This window comes from Pristiophorus japonicus (genome assembly GCF_044704955.1).
Source record: "Pristiophorus japonicus isolate sPriJap1 chromosome 24 unlocalized genomic scaffold, sPriJap1.hap1 SUPER_24_unloc_1, whole genome shotgun sequence".
NCBI classification, from domain to species: domain Eukaryota; kingdom Metazoa; phylum Chordata; class Chondrichthyes; family Pristiophoridae; genus Pristiophorus; species Pristiophorus japonicus.
Genome location: NW_027250648.1, coordinates 1,526,124 through 1,545,450, shown reverse-complemented (window position 1 = coordinate 1,545,450; position 19,327 = coordinate 1,526,124). Strand labels below are relative to the sequence as shown.

Genomic DNA, 19,327 nt, shown 5'->3' with positions numbered 1-19,327 from the left:
TACTCTGGGATGCAGTCCATCAGGCCCTGGGGATTTATCGGCCTTCAATCCCATCAATTTCCCCAACACAATTTCCAGACTAATAAGGATTTCCCTCAGTTCCTCCTCCTTACTAGACCCTCTGACCCCTTTTATATCCGGAAGGTTGTTAGTGTCCTCCTCAGTGAATACCGAACCAAAGTACTTGTTCAATTGGTCCGCCATTTCTTTGTTCCCCGTTATGACTTCCCCTCATTCTGACTGCAGGGGACCTACGTTTGTCTTTACTAACCTTTTTCTCTTTACATATCTATAGAAACTTTTGCAATCTGTCTTAATGTTCCCTGGAAGCTTCTTCTCGTACTCCATTTTCCCTGCCCTAATCAAACCCTTTGTCCTCCTCTGCTGAGTTCTAAATTTCTCCCAGTCCCTGGGTTCGCTGCTATTTCTGGCCAATTTGTATGCCACTTCCTTGGCTTTAATACTATCCATGATTTCCCTTGATAGCCACGGTTGAGCCACCTTCCCTTTTTTATTTTTACGCCAGACAGGAATGCACAATTGTTGTAGTTCATCCATGCGGTCTCTAAATGTCTGCCATTGCCCATCCCCAGTCAACCCCTTAAGTATAATTCGCCAATCTATCCTAGCCAATTCACGCCTCATACCTTCAAAGTTACCCTTCTTTAAGTTCTGGATCATGGTCTCTGAATTAACTGTTTCATTCTCCATCCTAATGCAGAATTCCACCATATTATTGTAATACAGATTGAGGATGAGGAAGTTGTGTCAGAAACGAGCGTACTATGCTTAAACAAAGGGGACTACAGTGGGATGAGGTCAGAGTTGGCTAAAGTAGACTGGAAACAAGGACTAAACGGTGGCACAATTGAAGAACAGTGGAGGACTTTTAAGGAGCTCTTTCATAATGCGCAACAAAAATATATTCCAGTGAAAAAGAAGGGCGGCAAGAGAAGAGATAACCAGCCGTGGATAACCAAGGAAATAAAGGAAAGTATCAAATCAAAGACCAATGCGTATAAGGTGGCCAAGGTTAGTGGGAAACTAGAGGATTGGGAAGATTTTAAGCAACAGCAAAGAATGACTAAAAAAGCAATAAAGAAAGGGAAGATAGATTACGAAGGTAAACTTGCGCAAAACATAAAAACAGAGAGTAAAAGCTTTTACAGATATATAAAACGGAAAAGAGTGACTAAAGTAAATGTTGGTCCCTTAAAAGATGAAAAGGGGGATTTAATAATGGGAAATGTGGAAATGGCTGAGACCTTGAACAATTATTTTGCTTCCGTCTTCACAGAGGAAGACACAAAAACCATGCCAAAAATTGCTGGTCATAGGAATGTGGGAAGGGAGGACCTTGAGATGATCACTATTAGTAGGGAGGTAGTGCTGGACAGACTAATGGGACTGAAGGTAGACAAGTCCCCTGGTCCTGATGAAATGCATCCCAGGGTATTAAAAGAGATGGCGGAAGTTATAGCAGATGCATTTGTTATAATCTACCAAAATTCTCTGGACTCTGGGGAGGTACCAGCGGATTGGAGAACAGCTAATGTAACGCCTCTGTTTAAAAAAGGGGGCAGGCAAAAGGCAGGTAACTATAGGCTGGTTAGTTTAACATCTGTAGTGGGGAAAATGCTTGAAACTATCATTAAAGAAGAAATAGCGGGACATCTGGATAGGAATAGTGCAATCAAGCAGACGCAGCATGGATTCATGAAGGGGAAATCATGTTTAACTAACTTACTGGAATTCTTTGAGGATATAACGAGCATGGTGGATCGAGGTGTACCGATGGATGTGGTGTATTTAGATTTCCAAAAGGCATTCGATAAGGTGCCACACAAAAGGTTACTGCAGAAGATAAAGGTACGCGGAGTCAGAGGAAATGTATTAGCATGGATAGAGAATTGGCTGGCGAACAGAAAGCAGAGAGTCGGGATAAATGGGTCCTTTTCCGGTTGGAAATCAGTGGTTAGTGGTGTACCACAGGGATCAGTACTGGGACCACAATTGTTTACAATATACATAGATGACCTAGAAGAGGGGACAGAGTGTAGTGCAACAAAATTTGCAGATGACACTAAGATTAGTGGGAAAGCGGGTTGCGTAGAGGACTCAGAGAGGCTGCAAGGAGATTTGGATAGGTTAAGCGAATGGGCTAAGGTTTGGCAGATGGAATACAATGTCGGAAAGTGTGAGGTCATCCACCTTGGGGAAAAAAACAGTAAAAGGGAATATTATTTGAATGGGGAGAAATTACAACATGCTGTGGTGCAGAGGGACCTGGGGGTCCTTGTGCATGAATCCCAAAAAGTTAGTTTGCAGGTGCAGCAGGTAATCAGGAAGGCAAATGGAACGTTGGCCTTCATTGCAAAAGGGATGGAGTACAAAAACAGGGAGGTGTTGCTGCAACTGTATAAGGTATTTGTAAGGCCGCACCTGGAGTACTGCGTGCAGTTTTGGTCACCTTACTTAAGGAAGGATATACTAGCTTTGGAAGGGGTACAGAGACGATTCACTAGGCTGATTCGAGAAATGAGGGGGTTACCTGATGATGATAGATTGAGTAGACTGGGTCTTTACTCCTTGGAGTTCAGAAGGATGAGGGGTGATCTTATAGAAACATTTAAAATCATGAAAGGGATGGACAAGATAGAGGCAGAGAGGTTGTTTCCATTGGTGGGGGAGACTAGAACTTGGGGGCACAGCCTCAAAATACGGAGGAGCCAATTTAAAACCAAGTTGAGAAAGAATTTCTTCACCCAGAGGGTTGTGAATCTGTGGAATTCTCTGCCCAAGGAAGCAGTTGAGGCTGGCTCATTGAATGTTTTCAAGTCAAAGATAGATAGATTTTTAAGCAATAAGGGAATTAAGGGTTACGGGGAGAGGGCGGGTAAGTGGAGCTGAGTCCACGACCAGATCAGCCATGATCTTATTGAATGGCGGAGCAGGCTCGAGGGGCTAGATGGCCTACTCCTGTTCCTAATTCTTATGTTCTTATGGTCACTCTTCCCCAAGGGGCCTCGCACAACGAGATTGCTAATTAATCCTCTCTCATTACACAACACCCAGTCTAAGATGGCCTCCCCCTAGTTGGTTCCTCGACATATTGGTCTAGAAAACCATCCTTTATGCACTCCAGGAAATCCTCCTCCACCGTATTGCTTCCAGTTTGGTTAGCCCCAATCTATGTGCATATTAAAGTCACCCATTATAATTGCTGCACCCTTATTGCATGCACCCCTAATTTCCTGTTTGATGCCCTCCCCAACATCACTACTACTGTTTGGAGGTCTGTACACAACTCCCACTAACGTTTTTTGCCCTTTGGTGTTCTGCAGCTCTACCCATATAGATTCCACATCATCCAAGCTAATGTCCTTCCTAACTATTGCATTAATCTCCTCTTTAACCAGCAATGCTACCCCACCTCCTTTTCCTTTTATTCTATCCTTCCTGAATGTTGAATACCCCTGGATGTTGAGTTCCCAGCCCTGATCATCCTGGAGCCACGTCTCCGTAATCCCAATCACATCATATTTGTTAACATCTATTTGCACAGTTAATTCATCCACCTTATTACGGATACTCCTTGCATTAAGACACAAAGCCTTCAGGCTTGTTTTTTTAACACCCTTTGTCCTTTTAGAATTTTGCTGTACAGTGGCCCTTTTTGTTCTTTGCCTTGGGTTTCTCTGCCCTCCACTTTTCCTCATCTCCTTTCTGTCTTTTGCTTTAGTCTTCTTTTTGTTTCCCTCTTTCTCCCTGCATTGGTTCCCATCACCCTGCCATATTAGTTTAACTCCTCCCCAACACCACTAGCAAACACTCCCCCTAGGACATTGGTTCCGGTCCTGCCCAGGTGCAGACCGTCCGGTTTGTACTGGTCCCACCTCCCCCAGAACCGGTTCCAATGCCCCAGGAATTTGAATCCCTTCCTGCTGCACCACTGCTCAAGCCATGTATTCATCTGCGCTATCCTGCGATTCCTACTCTGACTATCACGTGTCACTGGTAGCAATCCCAAGATTACTACTTTTGAGGTCCTACTTTTTAATTTAGCTCCTAGCTCCTTAAATTTGTTTCGTAGGACCTCATCCCTTTTTTTACCGATGTCGTTGGTACCAATGTGCACCACGACAACTGGCTGTTCTCCCTCCCTTTTTAGAATGTCCTGCACCTGCTCCGAGACATCCTTGACCCTTGCACCAGGGAGGCAACATACCATCCTGGAGTCTCAGTTGTGGCCGCAGAAACGCCTATCTATTCCCCTTACAATTGAATCCCCTATCACTATAGCTCTCCCACTCTTTTTCCTGCCCTCCTGTGCAACAGAGCCAGCCCCGGTGCCATGAACTTGGCTGCTGCTGCCCTCCCCTGATGAGTCATCCCCCTCAACAGTACTCAAAGCAGTGTATCTGTTTTGCAGGGGGATGACCACAGAGGACCCTGCACTACCTTCCGTGCACTGCTCTTCCTGCTGGTCTTCCATTCCCTATCTGGCTGTGGACCCTTCACCTGTGGTAAGACCAACTCGCTACACGTGCTACTCATGTCATTCTCAGCATCGTGGATGCTCCAGAGTGAATCCACCCTCAGCTCCAACTCCGCAACGCGGTCCGTCAGGAGCTGGAGGCGGATACACTTCCCGCACACGTTGTCGTCAGGGACACAGGTAATGACATAGTTATATGCAGGTAGCATGAGTGCCCATCTTTGGATGCGAGCAGAGGCATTGGTATTGATATCTTTGATCTCTGAGAATAGCGATATGAGCGGCTAATTTGAACTTAAGCCCAAACAGATACTGATGCATTTTTTTTTACCCCATAAACACATGCCAGAGCTTCTTTTTCAATCATGCTGCAGGCCCTTTCGGCCTTGAACAAGTTCCTGGATGCATAAGCAACCGGTTGCAATGTTCCCGATTCGTTTGCTTGTTGTAACACACACCTGACCCCATACGAAGATGCATTGCAAGCTAGCACTAAACGTTTACAAGGATCATACAGGACAAACAGTTTGATGGAACATAACAGATTTCTGGCTTTCTCAAAAGCTGTCTCTTGTGATTTCCCCCATACCCAGTTATCTCCCTTGCATAGCAACACGTGTAGAGGCACTAGCAAGGTGCTTAACCCGGGTCGGAAATTACCAAAATAATTAAGAAGTCCCAGGAACGACTGCAGCTCCGTCACGTTCTGTGGTCTCGGCGCGTTCTTGATGGCCTCCGTCTTGGCGTCGGTGGGTCTGATGCCGTCTGCCGTGATTCTTCTCCCTAAGAACTCGACCTCTGGCACCAGGAAAACACACTTCGAGCGTTTCAACCTGAGTCCCACACGTTCTGCAAGTGTTCGATGGTGTCCCGACCTGTGATCAATATGTCGTCCTGGAAAACCACGGTTCGTGGAACCGACTCCGTGTTCCTTTGAAAAATAGCCGCGGCCAATTGAATCCCAAAATGGGCATCTATTGTAGATGAACAGACCTTTGTGCGTGTTGATGCAGGTGAGACCTTTCGAAGATTCCGCCAGCTCCTGCGTCATGTCGGCCGAGGTCAGGTCCAACTTGGTAAACGTCTTCCCTCCTACCAGCGTCGTAAATAGGTCATCTGCCTTGGGTAGCGGGTACTGGTCCTGCAGCGAAAAACAATTAATCGTTACTTTATAGTCCCCACAAATTCTGACCATGCCATCGCCCTTGAGAACCGGAACAATCGGACTGGCCCACTCGTTGAACTCCATCGGCGTGATGATGACCTCTCATTGCAGCCTGTCCAGCTTGATCTCCACTTTCTCTCGCATCATGTATGGCACCGCACGTGCCTTGTGGTGGATGGGCCGTGTACCGGGAACCAAGTGGATCTGTACCTTCGCCCCCAAGAAACTTCCGATGCCTGGCTCAAACAACGATGGAAACTTGCTAAGAACCTGGGCACATGAGGCGTCGTCGACGGACGAAAGCACTCGGATGTTGTCCCAGTTCCAACGGATTTTTCCCAGCCAGCTTCTGCCGAACAGTGTGGGGCCATCTCCTGGTACAATTCACAGCGGTAGTTCATGCACCGCTCCATCATAGGAGACATTAACTGCTGTGCTGCCAATTACAGGGATCAGCTCTTTAGTGTAAGTTCTCAGCTTGGTATGAATAGGGCTCAGCTTGGGCCTTTGTGCCTTGTTGCACCACAGCCTCTCGAAGGCCTTTTTGCTCATGATAGACTGACTCGCACCCGTGTCCAATTCCATGGATACTGGAATTCCGTTCAGTTCATCTTTTAACATGATCAGTGGACATTTCGTGGTGAAGGTGTGTACCCTGTACACTTCTGCCTCCTCGGTTTGAGTCTCTAGTTGGTTTTATCTGCCATGGATCGGTCTTCCTCTGCGATGTGGTGATTTGCAGGATTTGCTGCTCGTCTGCACATTCGCTGGAGGTGTCCCATTGTTCCACAGCCTTTGCACGCATAGTGTTTGAAGCGGCATTGATGGGCTCGATGATCACCTCCGCAGCGCCAACAAGTTGTTAATTGCCTCACATTCACACTTGGTGGCGGACTCTGAGTCATCTGAGGTCATGCAGCTGCAGGCGTGTACGTTCTGCCATATGCATTCCTGCCTGAAAACGTCGTTACTTTGTGTACAGTACTTGCCGATGCATCTTTATGCTGTGAAATTTGTTTGGTGTTATCGCTGGTGGACATAAATGCCTGGGCTATCGTTATGACTTTGCTCAGGTTCGGTGTTTCGACAGACAATAGTTTGCGAAGGATAACCTCATGGCCAATGCCAAGCACAAAAAAGTCTCTGAGCATTTGGTCCAGGAATCCATCGAATTCGCAATGTCCTGCAAGGTGCCTTAGTTCGGCGACGTAGCTCGCCACTTCCTGGCCTTCAGATCGTTGACATGTATAAAATCGATACCTTGCCATCAGAACGCACTCCTTCGGATTGAGGTGCTCCCGGACCAGTGTACTTCATATGATTTGGTTATTGGTTTCACCGGAGTAAGAAGATTCTTCATGAGGCCATAGGTTGTTGCCCCGGAGACAGTGAGGAGGATTCACCTTCGTTTGGCAGCGTTCTCATTCCCTTCCACTCATTGGCCATGAAGTATTGGTCGAGTCGCTCCACGAAGGCTTCCCAATCGTCACCTTCTGAGAATTTCTCCAGGATACCAACAGTTCCCTGCATTCTCTGCATAGTTCATTATCTCATCAACCGTTGTTATGTCTTGAATAAAGCAATGTGACTGAGTACTGTCGACGTAAGTGTGACCTTAGTCTCTTTATTCTGACTCCAGAGTGCTGGTACAGCATGGGAGGCCTGCTTATATACAGTGCTCCCAAGGGATGCTGGGATCCCTTGGGACTCCAACAGATGCACCCTCTGGTGGTGGTAGAATGCTGGTTACATAGGGTTGCATACATAACAATAATTTCCTTGCTTTTGTACTCTATGCCTCTATTTATGAAGCCCAGGATCCCGTCTGCTTTTCTAACCACTTTCTCAACCTGCCCTGCCACCCTCAACAATTTGTGCACATATACCCCCAGGTCTCTCTGTTCCTGCATCCCTTTTAGAATTGTACCCTTTAGTTTATATCGTCTCCCCTCGTTATTCCTATCAAAATGTATCACTTCGCACTTTTATGCATTAAATTTCATCTGCCACGTATCCACCATTCCATCAGCCTGTCTGTCTTTTTGAAGTCTATCCCTATCCTCCTCACTGTTCACCGTACTTCCAAGTTTTATGTCATCTGCAAATTTTGAAATTGTGCCCTTTACACCTAAGTCCAAGTCATTAATATATATCACAAAAAGCAGTGATCCTAGAACCAAGCCCTGGGGAACACCACTGTATACCTTCCTCCAGCCAGAAAAACAACTGTTCACCACTACTCTCTGTTTCCTGTCACTGAGCCAGTTCCATATCCATGCTGCCAGTCCCTTTTATTCCAGAAAGAGGAAAAGAACGCTCTAACCGAGGTTCAAGTGGAGAACACAATTATGTTGGACGAGGATGGTGAAATGCATCTGGATGGAGACTGATTGTAAGTAGCCTGCCAAGGCAAAGGTGGACACGACTGAAAGTACGAACGGGACGGAAAGTTGCCAGCAGGAGCATGAAGTGGAAGAGGTAGAGACTGGGAGCACGGAGTAAGAACCACAGCCAAGACCTGAGGAATGTAAAGACGATGCAAGGAAACTAGGTTCTGACGAAGCAGTAAGAAAGAACCTTCAATTGTAGAGGGCAGTGATCAGAACATAAGAACATAAGAATTAGGAACAGGAGTAGGCCATCTAGCCCCTCGAGCCTGCTCCGCCATTCAACAAGATCATGGCTGATCTGGCCGTGGACTCAGCTCCACTTACCCGCCCGCTCCCCATAACCCTTAATTCCCTTATTGGTTAAAAATCTATCGATCTGTGATTTGAATACATTCAATGAGCTAGCCTCAACTGCTTCCTTGGGCAGAGAATTCCACAGATTCACAACCCTATGGGAGAAGAAATTTTTTCTCAACTCGGTTTTAAATTGACTCCCCCGTATTTTGAGGCTGTGCCCCCGAGTTCTAGTCTCCCAACATCTCTGCCTCCATCTTGTCTATCCCTTTCATTATTTTAAATGTTTCTATAAGATCACCCCTCATCCTTCTGAACTCCAACGAGTAAAGACCCAGACTATTCAATCTATCATCATAAGATAGCCCCCTCATCTCCGGAATCAGCCTAGTGAATCATCTCTGTACCCCCTCCAAGGCTAGTATATCCTTCCTTAAGTAAGGTGACCAAAACTGCACGCAGTACTCCAGGTGCGGCCTCACCAATACCCTATACAGTTGCAGCAACAACTCCCTGCTTTTGTACTCCATCCCTCTCGCAATGAAGGCCAACATTTCATTCGCCTTCCTGATTACCTGCTGCACCTGCAAACTAACTTTTTGGGATTCATGCACAAGGACCCCCAGGTCCCTCTGCACCGCAGCATGTTGTAATTTCTCCCCATTCAAATAATATTCCCCTTTACTGTTTTTTTTCCCAAGGTCGATGACCTCACATTTTCCGACATTGTATTCCATCTGCCAAACCTTAGCCCATTCACTTAACCTATCTAAATCTTTTTGCAGCCTCTCTGTGTCCTCTACACAACTCGCTTTCCCACTAATCTTTGTGTCATCTGCAAATTTTGTTGCACTACACTCTGTCCCCTCTTCCAGGTCATCTATGTATATTGTAAACAGTTGTGGTCCCAGCACTGATCCCTGTGGCACACCACTAACCATTGATTTCCAACCCAAAAAGGACCCATTTATCCTGACTCTCTGCTTTCTGTTAGCCAGCCAATTCTCTATCCATGCGAATACATTTCCACTGACTCCGCGTACCTTTATCTTCTGCAGTAACCTTTTGTGTGGCATCTTATCGAATGCCTTTTGGAAATCTAAATACACCATATCCATCAGTACACCTCCATCCACCATGCTCGTTATATCCTCAAAGAATTCCAGTAAATTAGTTAAACATGATTTCCCCTTCATGAATCCATGTTGCGTCTGCTTGATTGCACTGTTCCTATCTAGATGTCCCGCTATTTCTTCCTTAATGATAGTTTCAAGCATTTTCCCCACTACAGATGTTAAATTAATCGGCCTATAGTTACCTGCCTTTTGTCAACCCCTTTTTTAAACAGAGGCATTACATTAGCTGCTTTCCAATCCGCTGGTACCTCCCCAGAGTTCAGAGAATTTTGGTAGATTATAACGAATGCATCTGCTATAACTTCCGCCATCTCTTTTAATACCCTGGGTTGCATTTCATCAGGACCAGGGGACTTGTCTACCTTGAGTCCCATTAGCCTGTCCAGCACTACCTCCCTAGTGATAGTGATTGTCTCAAGGTCCTCCCTTCCCACATTCCCGTGTCCAGCAATTTTTGGCATGGTTTTTGTGTCTTCCACTGTGAAGACCGAAGCAAAATAATTGTTTAAGGTCAGCCATTTCCACATTTCCCATTATTAAATCCACCTTCTCATCCTCTAAGGGACCAACATTTACTTTAGTCACTCTCTTCTGTTTTATATATCGGTAAAAGCTTTTACTATCTGTTTTTATGTTTTGCGCAAGTTTACTTTTGTAATCTATCTTTCCTTTCTTTATTGCTTTCTTTGTCATTCTTTGCTGTCGTTTACAATTTTCCCAATCCTCTAGTTTCCCACTAACCTTGGCCACCTTATACGCATTGGTCTTTGATTTGATACTCTCCTTTATTTCCTTGGTTATCCACGGCTGGTTATCCCTTCTCTTACCGCCCTTCTTTTTCACTGGAATATATTTTTGTTGAGCACTATGAAAGAGCTCCTTAAAAGTCCTCCACTGTTCCTCAATTGTGCCACCGTTTAGTCTGTGTTCCCAGTCTACTTTGGCTAACTCTGCCGTCATCCACTGTAGTCCCCTTTGTTTAAGCATAGTACGCTCGTTTGAGACACTACTTCCTCACCCTCAATCTGTATTACAAATTCAACCATACTGTGATCACTCATTCCGAGAGGATCTTTTACTTGGAGATCGTTTATTATTCCTGTCTCATTACACAGGATCAGATCTAAGATAGCTTGCTCCCTTGTAGGTTCTGTAACATACTGTTCTAAGAAACAATCCCGTATGCATTCTATGAATTCCTCCTCCAGGCTACCCCGTGCGATTTGATTTGACCAATCGATATGTAGGTTAAAATCCCCCATGATTACTGCCATTCCTTTTTCACATGCCTCTATTATTCCCTTGATTATTGTCCGCCCCACCGTGAAGTTATTATTTGGGGGCCTATAAACTACACCCACCAGTGACTTTTTCCCCTTACTATCTTTAATCTCCACCCACAATGATTAAACATTTTGTTCATTAGAGCCAATATCATCTCTCATAACTGTCTTGATATCATCCTTTATTAACAGAGCTACTCCACCTCCTTTCCCTTCTTGTCTATCCTTCCGAATTGTCAGATACCCCTGTATGTTTAATTCCCAGTCTTGGCCACCCTGCAGCCACGTTTCTGTAATGGCCACAAAATCATACCCATTTGTAATGATTTGTGCCGTCAACTCATTTACTTTATTTCGAATGCTGCGTGCGTTCAGGTAGAGTGTTTTAATACTAGTTTTTAAACCATGATTTTTAGTTTTGACCCCTCCTGCAGCCCCTTTATATTCAAACATATTGTCCCTTCCTATCACCTTGTGGTTTACACTTACCCCAGTGCTACTCTGCTCTGTTGCCTCCTGCCTTTTGCATTCTTTCTTGGGGTCCTGTTCATCTGCGCTCTCACCCACTCTAACTAGCTCAGAGCCCTCTCCTGGGTTCCGAATACACCTCGCATTGAGGCACCGAGCTTTCAGGCTTGCCTTTTTATTACACTTTGACCCTTTAGAATTTTGCTGTACATTGGCCTTTTTTGTTTTTTGCCTTGGGTTTCTCTGCCCTCCACTTTTACTCATCTCCTTTCTGTCTTTTGCTTCTGTCTCCATTTTGTTTCCCTTTGTCTCCCTGCATTTGTCTCCTGGGTTCCCATCCCCCTGCCATATTAGTTTAACTCCTCCCCAACAGCACTAGCAAACACTCCCCCTAGGACATTGGTTCCGGTCCTGCCCAGGTGCAGACCGTCCGGTTTGTACTGGTCCCACCTCCCCCAGAACCAGTTCCAATGCCCCAGGAATTTGAATCCCTCCCTGCTGCACCACTGCTCAAGCCACGTATTCATCTGCGTTATCCTGTGATTCCTACTCTGACTAGCAAGTGGCACTGGTAGCAATCCCGAGATTACTACTTTTGAGGTCCTACTTTTTAATTTAGCTCAGATGAAGAGCTTTATTGTTTATTAGTTCTAGACCAGATTTTCTTTGATGCTAAGATAATTCCAAACTTGTCTTGTGAATTGGCCCGTGCAGTGGTGGTAATTTCAGTTGATTTTATTTAAAAGCTCTGGATAATCTTTTCCCTGTACCATTAGAGGCTGCTTTTGTTTATTCTTACCACTGTCCTCCAACCTGCCAAGATTGCTTACAAACAGCGACTTTGCTCTGTGTCTATTCTTCACTGATGGTATCAAAATATAATTGAGGCAATTCTTGTACGGATCTATTTGTAGCTGCGACTAAACTGTCATTGATGTTCACCTGCAAACGTGTTTCATTCACAGTGATGTACAGCTAACGGTAGCTGCAGTACACTTGGATAGTCACCCAGTTGCCCCCCTGGAATGGCACGTGCTGCACCTTGTAGTGGCATGTTACCTCGCTGTCCAGAGCCACCACTACACTCCTCCTCTTGTAGCCCCGACCTGTGGCTGGTGCATCACCAAAACCCAGGTCACTGAGTGGAGCGTGGGCAGGACCACCGGCGGGATCCAGGTACAGCGGGGAGGTCAGGGCGGAGAGAGATCAGGACCCAGGAACATCGTGATCAGGGCCCAGGAGAGGCGAGGGTTCGGGGCCCCAGGGGCAGCACAGGCCAGTCCACTCTGCAATCTATGGATAGTAGGGGTATGTGTGCACACTAGGTGCATGCAGCAGAGCTTGGTCTCCAGTCATCTTGGTTAACCCTTGCCACTGGATCAAGACCTAGCTCTGTCAAGCCCTTGTAGTGGCTGGTGTGCAACGGTCACCCCACGTTAAAAGAATCCACACACAGGCATCTTCCACCCTTCAATCTGTAGTTCGGGACCTGTAATATCAGGTCCCTCATTGAAACACCTGTGAACTCATCCCTTGTTGGTGTGGAAGTGGGTCATCTTCACTACAAGGGTCTGACTAATACTATACTATACTATTCCATGGGCTTCAACTTTGCTGGCAAGCCTACTATGTGGCACTTTGTCAAACGCCTTTTGGATGTCCATGTACACGTCAACCGCATTGTCCTCAAAAGCCCTCTCTGTTACCTCTTCAAAATACTCAAATCAAGTTAGTTTTGCCTTTAAGAAATTTGTGCTGGCTTTCCTTAATTAATCCCTATTTGTCCAAGAGACTGTTAATTTTGTCCCAGGTTACCGTTTCTAAAAGCTTCCCCACTGAGCATAAACTGACTGGCCCGTAGTTGCTGAGTCTATCTTTATACCCTTTTTTGAACAAAAGTATAATACTTGAAATTCTCCAGTCCTTTCACCAGCCCCGTTTCCAAGGAGGATTGGAGATTACGGCCAGTACCTCTGCAATTTCCACCTTTACTTCCCTCAGCATCCTAGGATGCATCCCATCCGGTCCTGGTGACTTATCTACTTTGTTATGCCGGCTGTTCTAGTACCTCCTCTTTATCAATTTTTAGCCTATCCAGTATCTCAACTACCTCCTCTTTCACTGTGACTTTGGCAGCATCCTCTTCTTTGTTAAAGACAGTTGCAAAGTACTCACTTAGTACCTCAGCTATGCCCTCGGCCTCCATGCGTAGGTCTCCTTTATGGTCCCTAACCAGCCCTACCCCTCCTCTTACTACCCGTTTACTATTTATATGCCTACAGAAGACTTTTTGGATACCCTTTTATGTTAGCTGCCATTCTATTCTCATACTCTTCCTTTGCCTATCTTATTTCCCTTTTCACTGCCCCGCTGAACTTTCTATATTCAACCTGGTTTTCAGTTGTATTCTCAACCTGACATCTATCATACACCCGCTTTTTCTGCTTCATCTTACTCTCTATCTTGGATTGGACTTGTCTCCATTCCCGTGCCGACAGGATTGCTGTATCAGACGGGAGGAGCAGCATTTGGGGACTCTCGGTTCTCCACTAATTCCCATTCCCCTTCTTTCTGGTGGATAATGGAAGTGTCAGTGTGTGTAATGAGCAAGTCAGCAAGAATTGTCAGTAAGGATTCATCAGCACTTTCTAACTGGAGATGTTAATCAGCTAAACCTTTCAGACATTCAATTGTACCAAAGATCAATTTAGGGTTGAAGTAAAATACATTATTTTATTGTAAAATAATTTCTGATGAGAGTCCCTGAATTAAGGGGAAAGATCACAGACAGTGGTTCTTAAAGGGACACTGCAGCCCCAACAAGTCAATCAGCTATATATCCAGAATGTTAATCTCCAGACTAGTTAGAGGGTTAATATCAGCAGCAACAAACTCCAAGTGTCAGAATGAACATGGTTCTGTCCTGGATGTGATTCCCAGCAGCAGTAACAGCAGAATCCAACCCCTGGAATCACGTGTGAACTCGCTGGTGTGACAGCAGGCTGGATGATCGAGAGAATCGCTTCCCACACAGAGAGCAGGTGAACGGCCTCTCCCCAGTGTGAATCCTCTGGTGTGTCAGCAGGGTGGATGAACAAGTGAATCCCTTCCCACACACGGAGCAGGTGAATGGCCTGTCCCCAGTGTGGCCTCTCTGGTGTGTCAGCAAATGGAATGACTGAGTGAAACCCTTCCCACACATGAAGCAGGTGAATGGCCTCTCCCCAGTGTGAGTGCGTTGATGTACAATGAGATTAAACGACTGCCTGAACCTTTTCCCACAGTGAGAGCATCTGTACGGTTTCTCGTCAGAGTGAACTCGCTGGTGTTGCATCAGTTCCTCAGCGCTTTTAAAGCAGTTCGCACAGTCCGCACATTTAAAAGGTCTCTCGTCAGTGTGAACTCGCTGGTGCCTTAGAAGGTGGGATGAATTAGTGAATCCCTTCCCACATACAGAGCAGATGAACGGCCTCTCCCCAGTGTGACTGTACCGATGAGTTTCCAGCTCAGACGGGTAATTGAATCCCTTCCCACATACAGAGCATGCAAATGGCCTCTCCCCGGTGTGACTGCGCTGATGGATTTCCAGACGGGACGGGTAATTGAATCCCTTCCCACAGTCCCCACATTTCCACGGTTTCTCCGTGGTGTGGGTGTCTTTGTGTCTCTCCAGGTTGAAGCCTTGTCCACACACACACACACACGTGTACGGTTTCTCCCCGCTGTGAATGGTGCGCTGGTTTTTCAGCTGTGTAAAACTCTTTCCACAGTCAGTGCACTGGAACACTCTCACTCAGTGTCTCGGTGCTTTTCCAGTCACACTGATGTTTGAAATCTGTGCCCAGACAGAACAGACAAACATTTCTCCTTCCACATTCAAGGGCCGATGATATTCAGGTCTTCATGAATCGAGTGATTCTGTCAGATGTTTGGTTCGAGTTTCCCGTGTGCAAATTGTCCCTTTCTAATACCCTGTAAAAGGAGTTTACAAAAGTCATCACTAAATACAGGATAGAAATTCAGAACAGACAATTCTAGTTTCTATGGAACATTCTTTCCTCTCTCGTTCCCCAAAGATGCAATTCTCTGTCCCACACACTCTCCCTCCTCCTTGTGCTGAAATCAGAATCCATCGACAACAGTTTGTCCTCCTCTCCCAGTTTTCTCCCCCGATTCTGGCTGGGTTCAGTTCTACACTCACTGATTTCCCCTCCCTCTCCTCCCCTGAAGGAGCCGATTCTGGCTGGGTTCAGTTCTACACTCACTGGTTCCTCTCCCTCTCCTCCCCTGAAGGAGCCGATTCTGGTTGGGTTCAGTTCTACACTCACTGGTTTCCCCTCCCTCTCCCTCCCCTGAAGGAGCCGATTCTGGCTGGGTTCAGTTCTACACTCACTGGTTCCTCTCCCTCTCCTCCCCTGAAGGAGCCGATTCTGGCTGGGTTCAGTTCTACACTCACTGGTTCCTCTCCCTCTCCTCCCCTGAAGGAGCCGATTCTGGCTGGGTTCAGTTCTATTCTCACTAGGGACTGGACACCCTGCACAGACCGGACTGTGTCACAAAACAATGGCTTCAAAATAAGTCACCATTCTCTGACCAGTTTCCATTTATAGACGCTCCCTCACCAGTCTCAGTTTATCCTCCAATTGCAGACGCTCCCTGACCTGTCACCATTTCATCTCCATTTACAGACACTCCCTGAGAAGTTTCTACTTAGACTCTCATTGACCAGTCACCAATTCCCCTCCATTTACAGACGCTCCCTGACCCATCGTCATCTCACCTTCAATTACAGACACTCACTCAGCAGTCTGCATTTCACTTCCAATTACAGACGCTCCCTCACCAGTCTCCATTTCTCCTCCATTTAAAGACATTTACTGACCAGTCTCTATTTCCTCTCCATTTACACATTCTCTGACCAGTCTGCATTTCTTGTCCATTTACAGACGCTCCCTGACCAGTCTGCATTTGTCTTCCATTTACAGATGCTCCCTGACCAGTCTCCATTTCGCCAACATTTACAGACACTCACTGCCCAGTCTGCATTTCTCTGCCTTTTACAGACAATCCCTGACCAGTCTCTATTTCTTCATTTACAGACGCTCCCTGACCAGATGCCATTTACAGTCATTCCCCAACTGGTCGCCATTTCTGCTCCATTTACAGATGCTCGCTGACCAGCCTCAATTTCTCCTGCAGTTAGACGCTCCCTGACCAGTCTGCATTTCTCCATTTACAGACACTCCCTGACCAGTCTGCATTTCTCCTCCATTTACAGATGCTCCCTGACCAGTCTGCATTTCTCCTCCATTTACAGACGCTCCCTGACCAGTCTGCATGTCTCCTTCATTTACAGACGCTCCCTGACCAGTCTGCATTTCTCCATTTACAGACACTCCCTGACCAGTCTCCATTTCTCCTCCATTTACAGACGCTCTCCGAGAAGTCAACCCCCTCATCTCCAGAATCAGCCGAGTGAACCTTCTCTGAACAGCCTGCAATGCAAGTATATCCTTTCTTAAATACGGAGACCAAAACTGTACGCAGTACTCCAGGTGTGGCCTCACCAATACCCTGTACAGTTGTAGCAGGACTTCTCTGCTTTTATACTCTATCCCCCTTGCAATAAAGACCAACATTCCATTTACCTCCCTGATCACTTGCTGTACCTGCATACTAACTTTTTGTGTTTCATGCACAAGAACCCCCAGGTCTCTCTGTACTGCAGCATTTTGCAAATGCTATCCATTTAAATTATAATTTGCTTTTCTATTTTTTTCTGCCAAAGTAGATAACCTCACATTTATCCACATTATACTCCATTTGCCAAAATTTTGCCCACTCCCTTAGCCTGTCTATATCCCTTTGCGATGTTTTGTGTCCTTCTCACAATTTGCTTTCCCACCCATCTTTGTATCATTAGCAAAGTTGGCTACATTACACTCGGTCCCTTCATCCAAGTCATTATCATCATCATCATAGGCAGCCCCTCAAAATCGATGAAGACTTGCTTCCACTCTAAAAGTGAGTTCTCAGTTGACTGTATAGTCCAATACGAGAACCACAGTCCCTGTCGTTGAAGGAAAGGATGGGTGGGGAGTCTGGTTTGCCGCACGCATGCTCTCAGCGATAAGCTCAGCACCCTCCCGGATGCTCTTCCTCCACTTAGGGCAGTCTTTGGCCAGGGACTCCCAGGTGTCAGTGGGGATGTTGCACTTTATCGGGGAGGCTTTGAGGGTATCCTTGTAACGTTTCCTCTGCCCACCTCGGGCTCGCTTGCCGTGTAGGAGTTCCAAGTAGAGCGCTTGCTTTGGGAGTCTTGTGTCGGCCATGCGGACAATGTGGCCTGCCCAATGGAGCTGATCGAGTGTGGTCAGTGCTTCGATGCTGGGGATGTTGGCCTGGTCGGGAACACTAACGTTAGTGCGTCTGTCCTCCCAGGGGATTTGCAGGATCTTGTGGAAACATCGTTGGTGGTATTTATCCAGCAATCTGAGGTGTCTACTGTCTATGGTCCATGAATCTGAACCATACAGGAGTGCGGGTATTACTACAGCCCTGTAGACCATAATCTTGCTGCCAGATTTGAGGGCCTGATCTTCGAACACTCTCTTGCTCAGGCAACCAAATATAGATTGTAAATAGTTGAGGCCCCAGCACCGATCCCTGTGGAACCGCACTAGTTATTGTGTGCCAACCGGAAAATGACCCATTTATCCCGACTCTCTGTTTTCTGTTAGTTAGCCAAAGCTCTATCCATGCTAATATATTACCCTCAACCCCGTTAACTTTTATCTTGTGCAGTAACCTTTCATGTGGCACTTTATCGTATGCCTTCTGGAAATCCAAATACACATCCACTGGTTCCCCCTTATCCACCCTGCTCATTACATCCTCAAAGAATGCCAGCAAATTTGTGAAACATGATTTGCCTTTCATAAACACATGCTGACTCTGCTGGATTGAATTATGCTTTTCCAAATGTCATGCTGCTGCTTCCTTAATAATGGACTCCAGCATTTTCCCAACGACAGATGTTAGGCTAACTGGTCTAGTTTCCTGCTTTATGCCTGTCTCCTTTTTTAAATATGGGTGTTACAATTGCGGTTTTCCAATCTGCTGGGACCACCCCAGAATCCAGGGAATTTTGGTAGATTACAACCAATGCATCTAACTATCTCTGCAGCCACTTTTCTTAAGACCCCAGGATGTAAGCCATCAGGTTCAGGGGACTTGTCCACCTTTCGTCCCATTATTTTACCGAGTACTACTACTTTAGTGATTAGGATGTTTTTAGTATCTTCTACTGTGAAGACCGATACAAAATATTTGTTCAATGACTCTGCCATTTCCGTGTTCTCCATTACTAATTCCCCAGTCTCATCCTCCAGGGGACCAACATTTACTTTAACCACTCTTTTGCTTTAGATGATCTGTAGAAACTCTTACTGTCTTATTATATTTAGTGCTAGTTTACTTTCATGATCTATCTTCCCTCTCTATCATTTTTTTAGTTGGTCTTTGCTGGCTTTTAAAAGTTTCCCAATCCTCTGGCCTTCCACTAGTCTTGGCCACATTGTATGCCCTTATTTTCAATGATACCACCCCTTATTTCCTTAGTTAGCCACGGATGGTTCTCCCTTCTCATTGGGATATATTTTTGTTGAGTTATGAAATATCTCCTTAAATGTCGAAATTTCTCCTCCACTTACAGACGCTCCCTGACCAATCACCTTGTCGCCTCCATTTACAGACGCTCCCTGACCAGTCACCATTGCTCCTCCACTTACAGACGCTCCCTGACCAGTCACTGTTTCTCCTCCACTTACAGACGCTCCCTGACCAGTCACCGTTTCTCCTCCACTTTCAGACGCTCCCTGACCAGTCACCTTGTTGACTCCATTTACAGACGCTCCCTGACCAGTCACCATTGCTCCTCCACTTACAGACGCTCCCTGACCAGTCACCATTGCTCCTGCATTTACAGACGCTCCCTGACCAGTCACCATTGCTCCTCCACTTACAGACGCTCCCTGACCAGTCACCATTGCTCCTGCATTTACAGACGCTCCCTGACCAGTCACCATTGCTCC

General features: G+C 46.1%; 1 protein-coding gene across 1 annotated transcript in view; it reads right to left on the bottom strand.

Moving 5' to 3' along the window:
- Nucleotides 1-13,947: 13,947 nt before the first annotated feature.
- LOC139241176 (zinc finger and SCAN domain-containing protein 2-like) overlaps nucleotides 13,948-19,327 on the bottom strand; it is a 32,670-nt gene continuing 27,290 nt past the window's right edge. Inside the window, exon 2 of the mRNA XM_070869833.1 lies at nucleotides 13,948-15,012. Within this exon, the coding sequence (XP_070725934.1) occupies nucleotides 14,206-15,012 (807 nt within the window). The 3' untranslated portion in view covers nucleotides 13,948-14,205. The remainder of the gene's footprint in view (nucleotides 15,013-19,327) is intronic.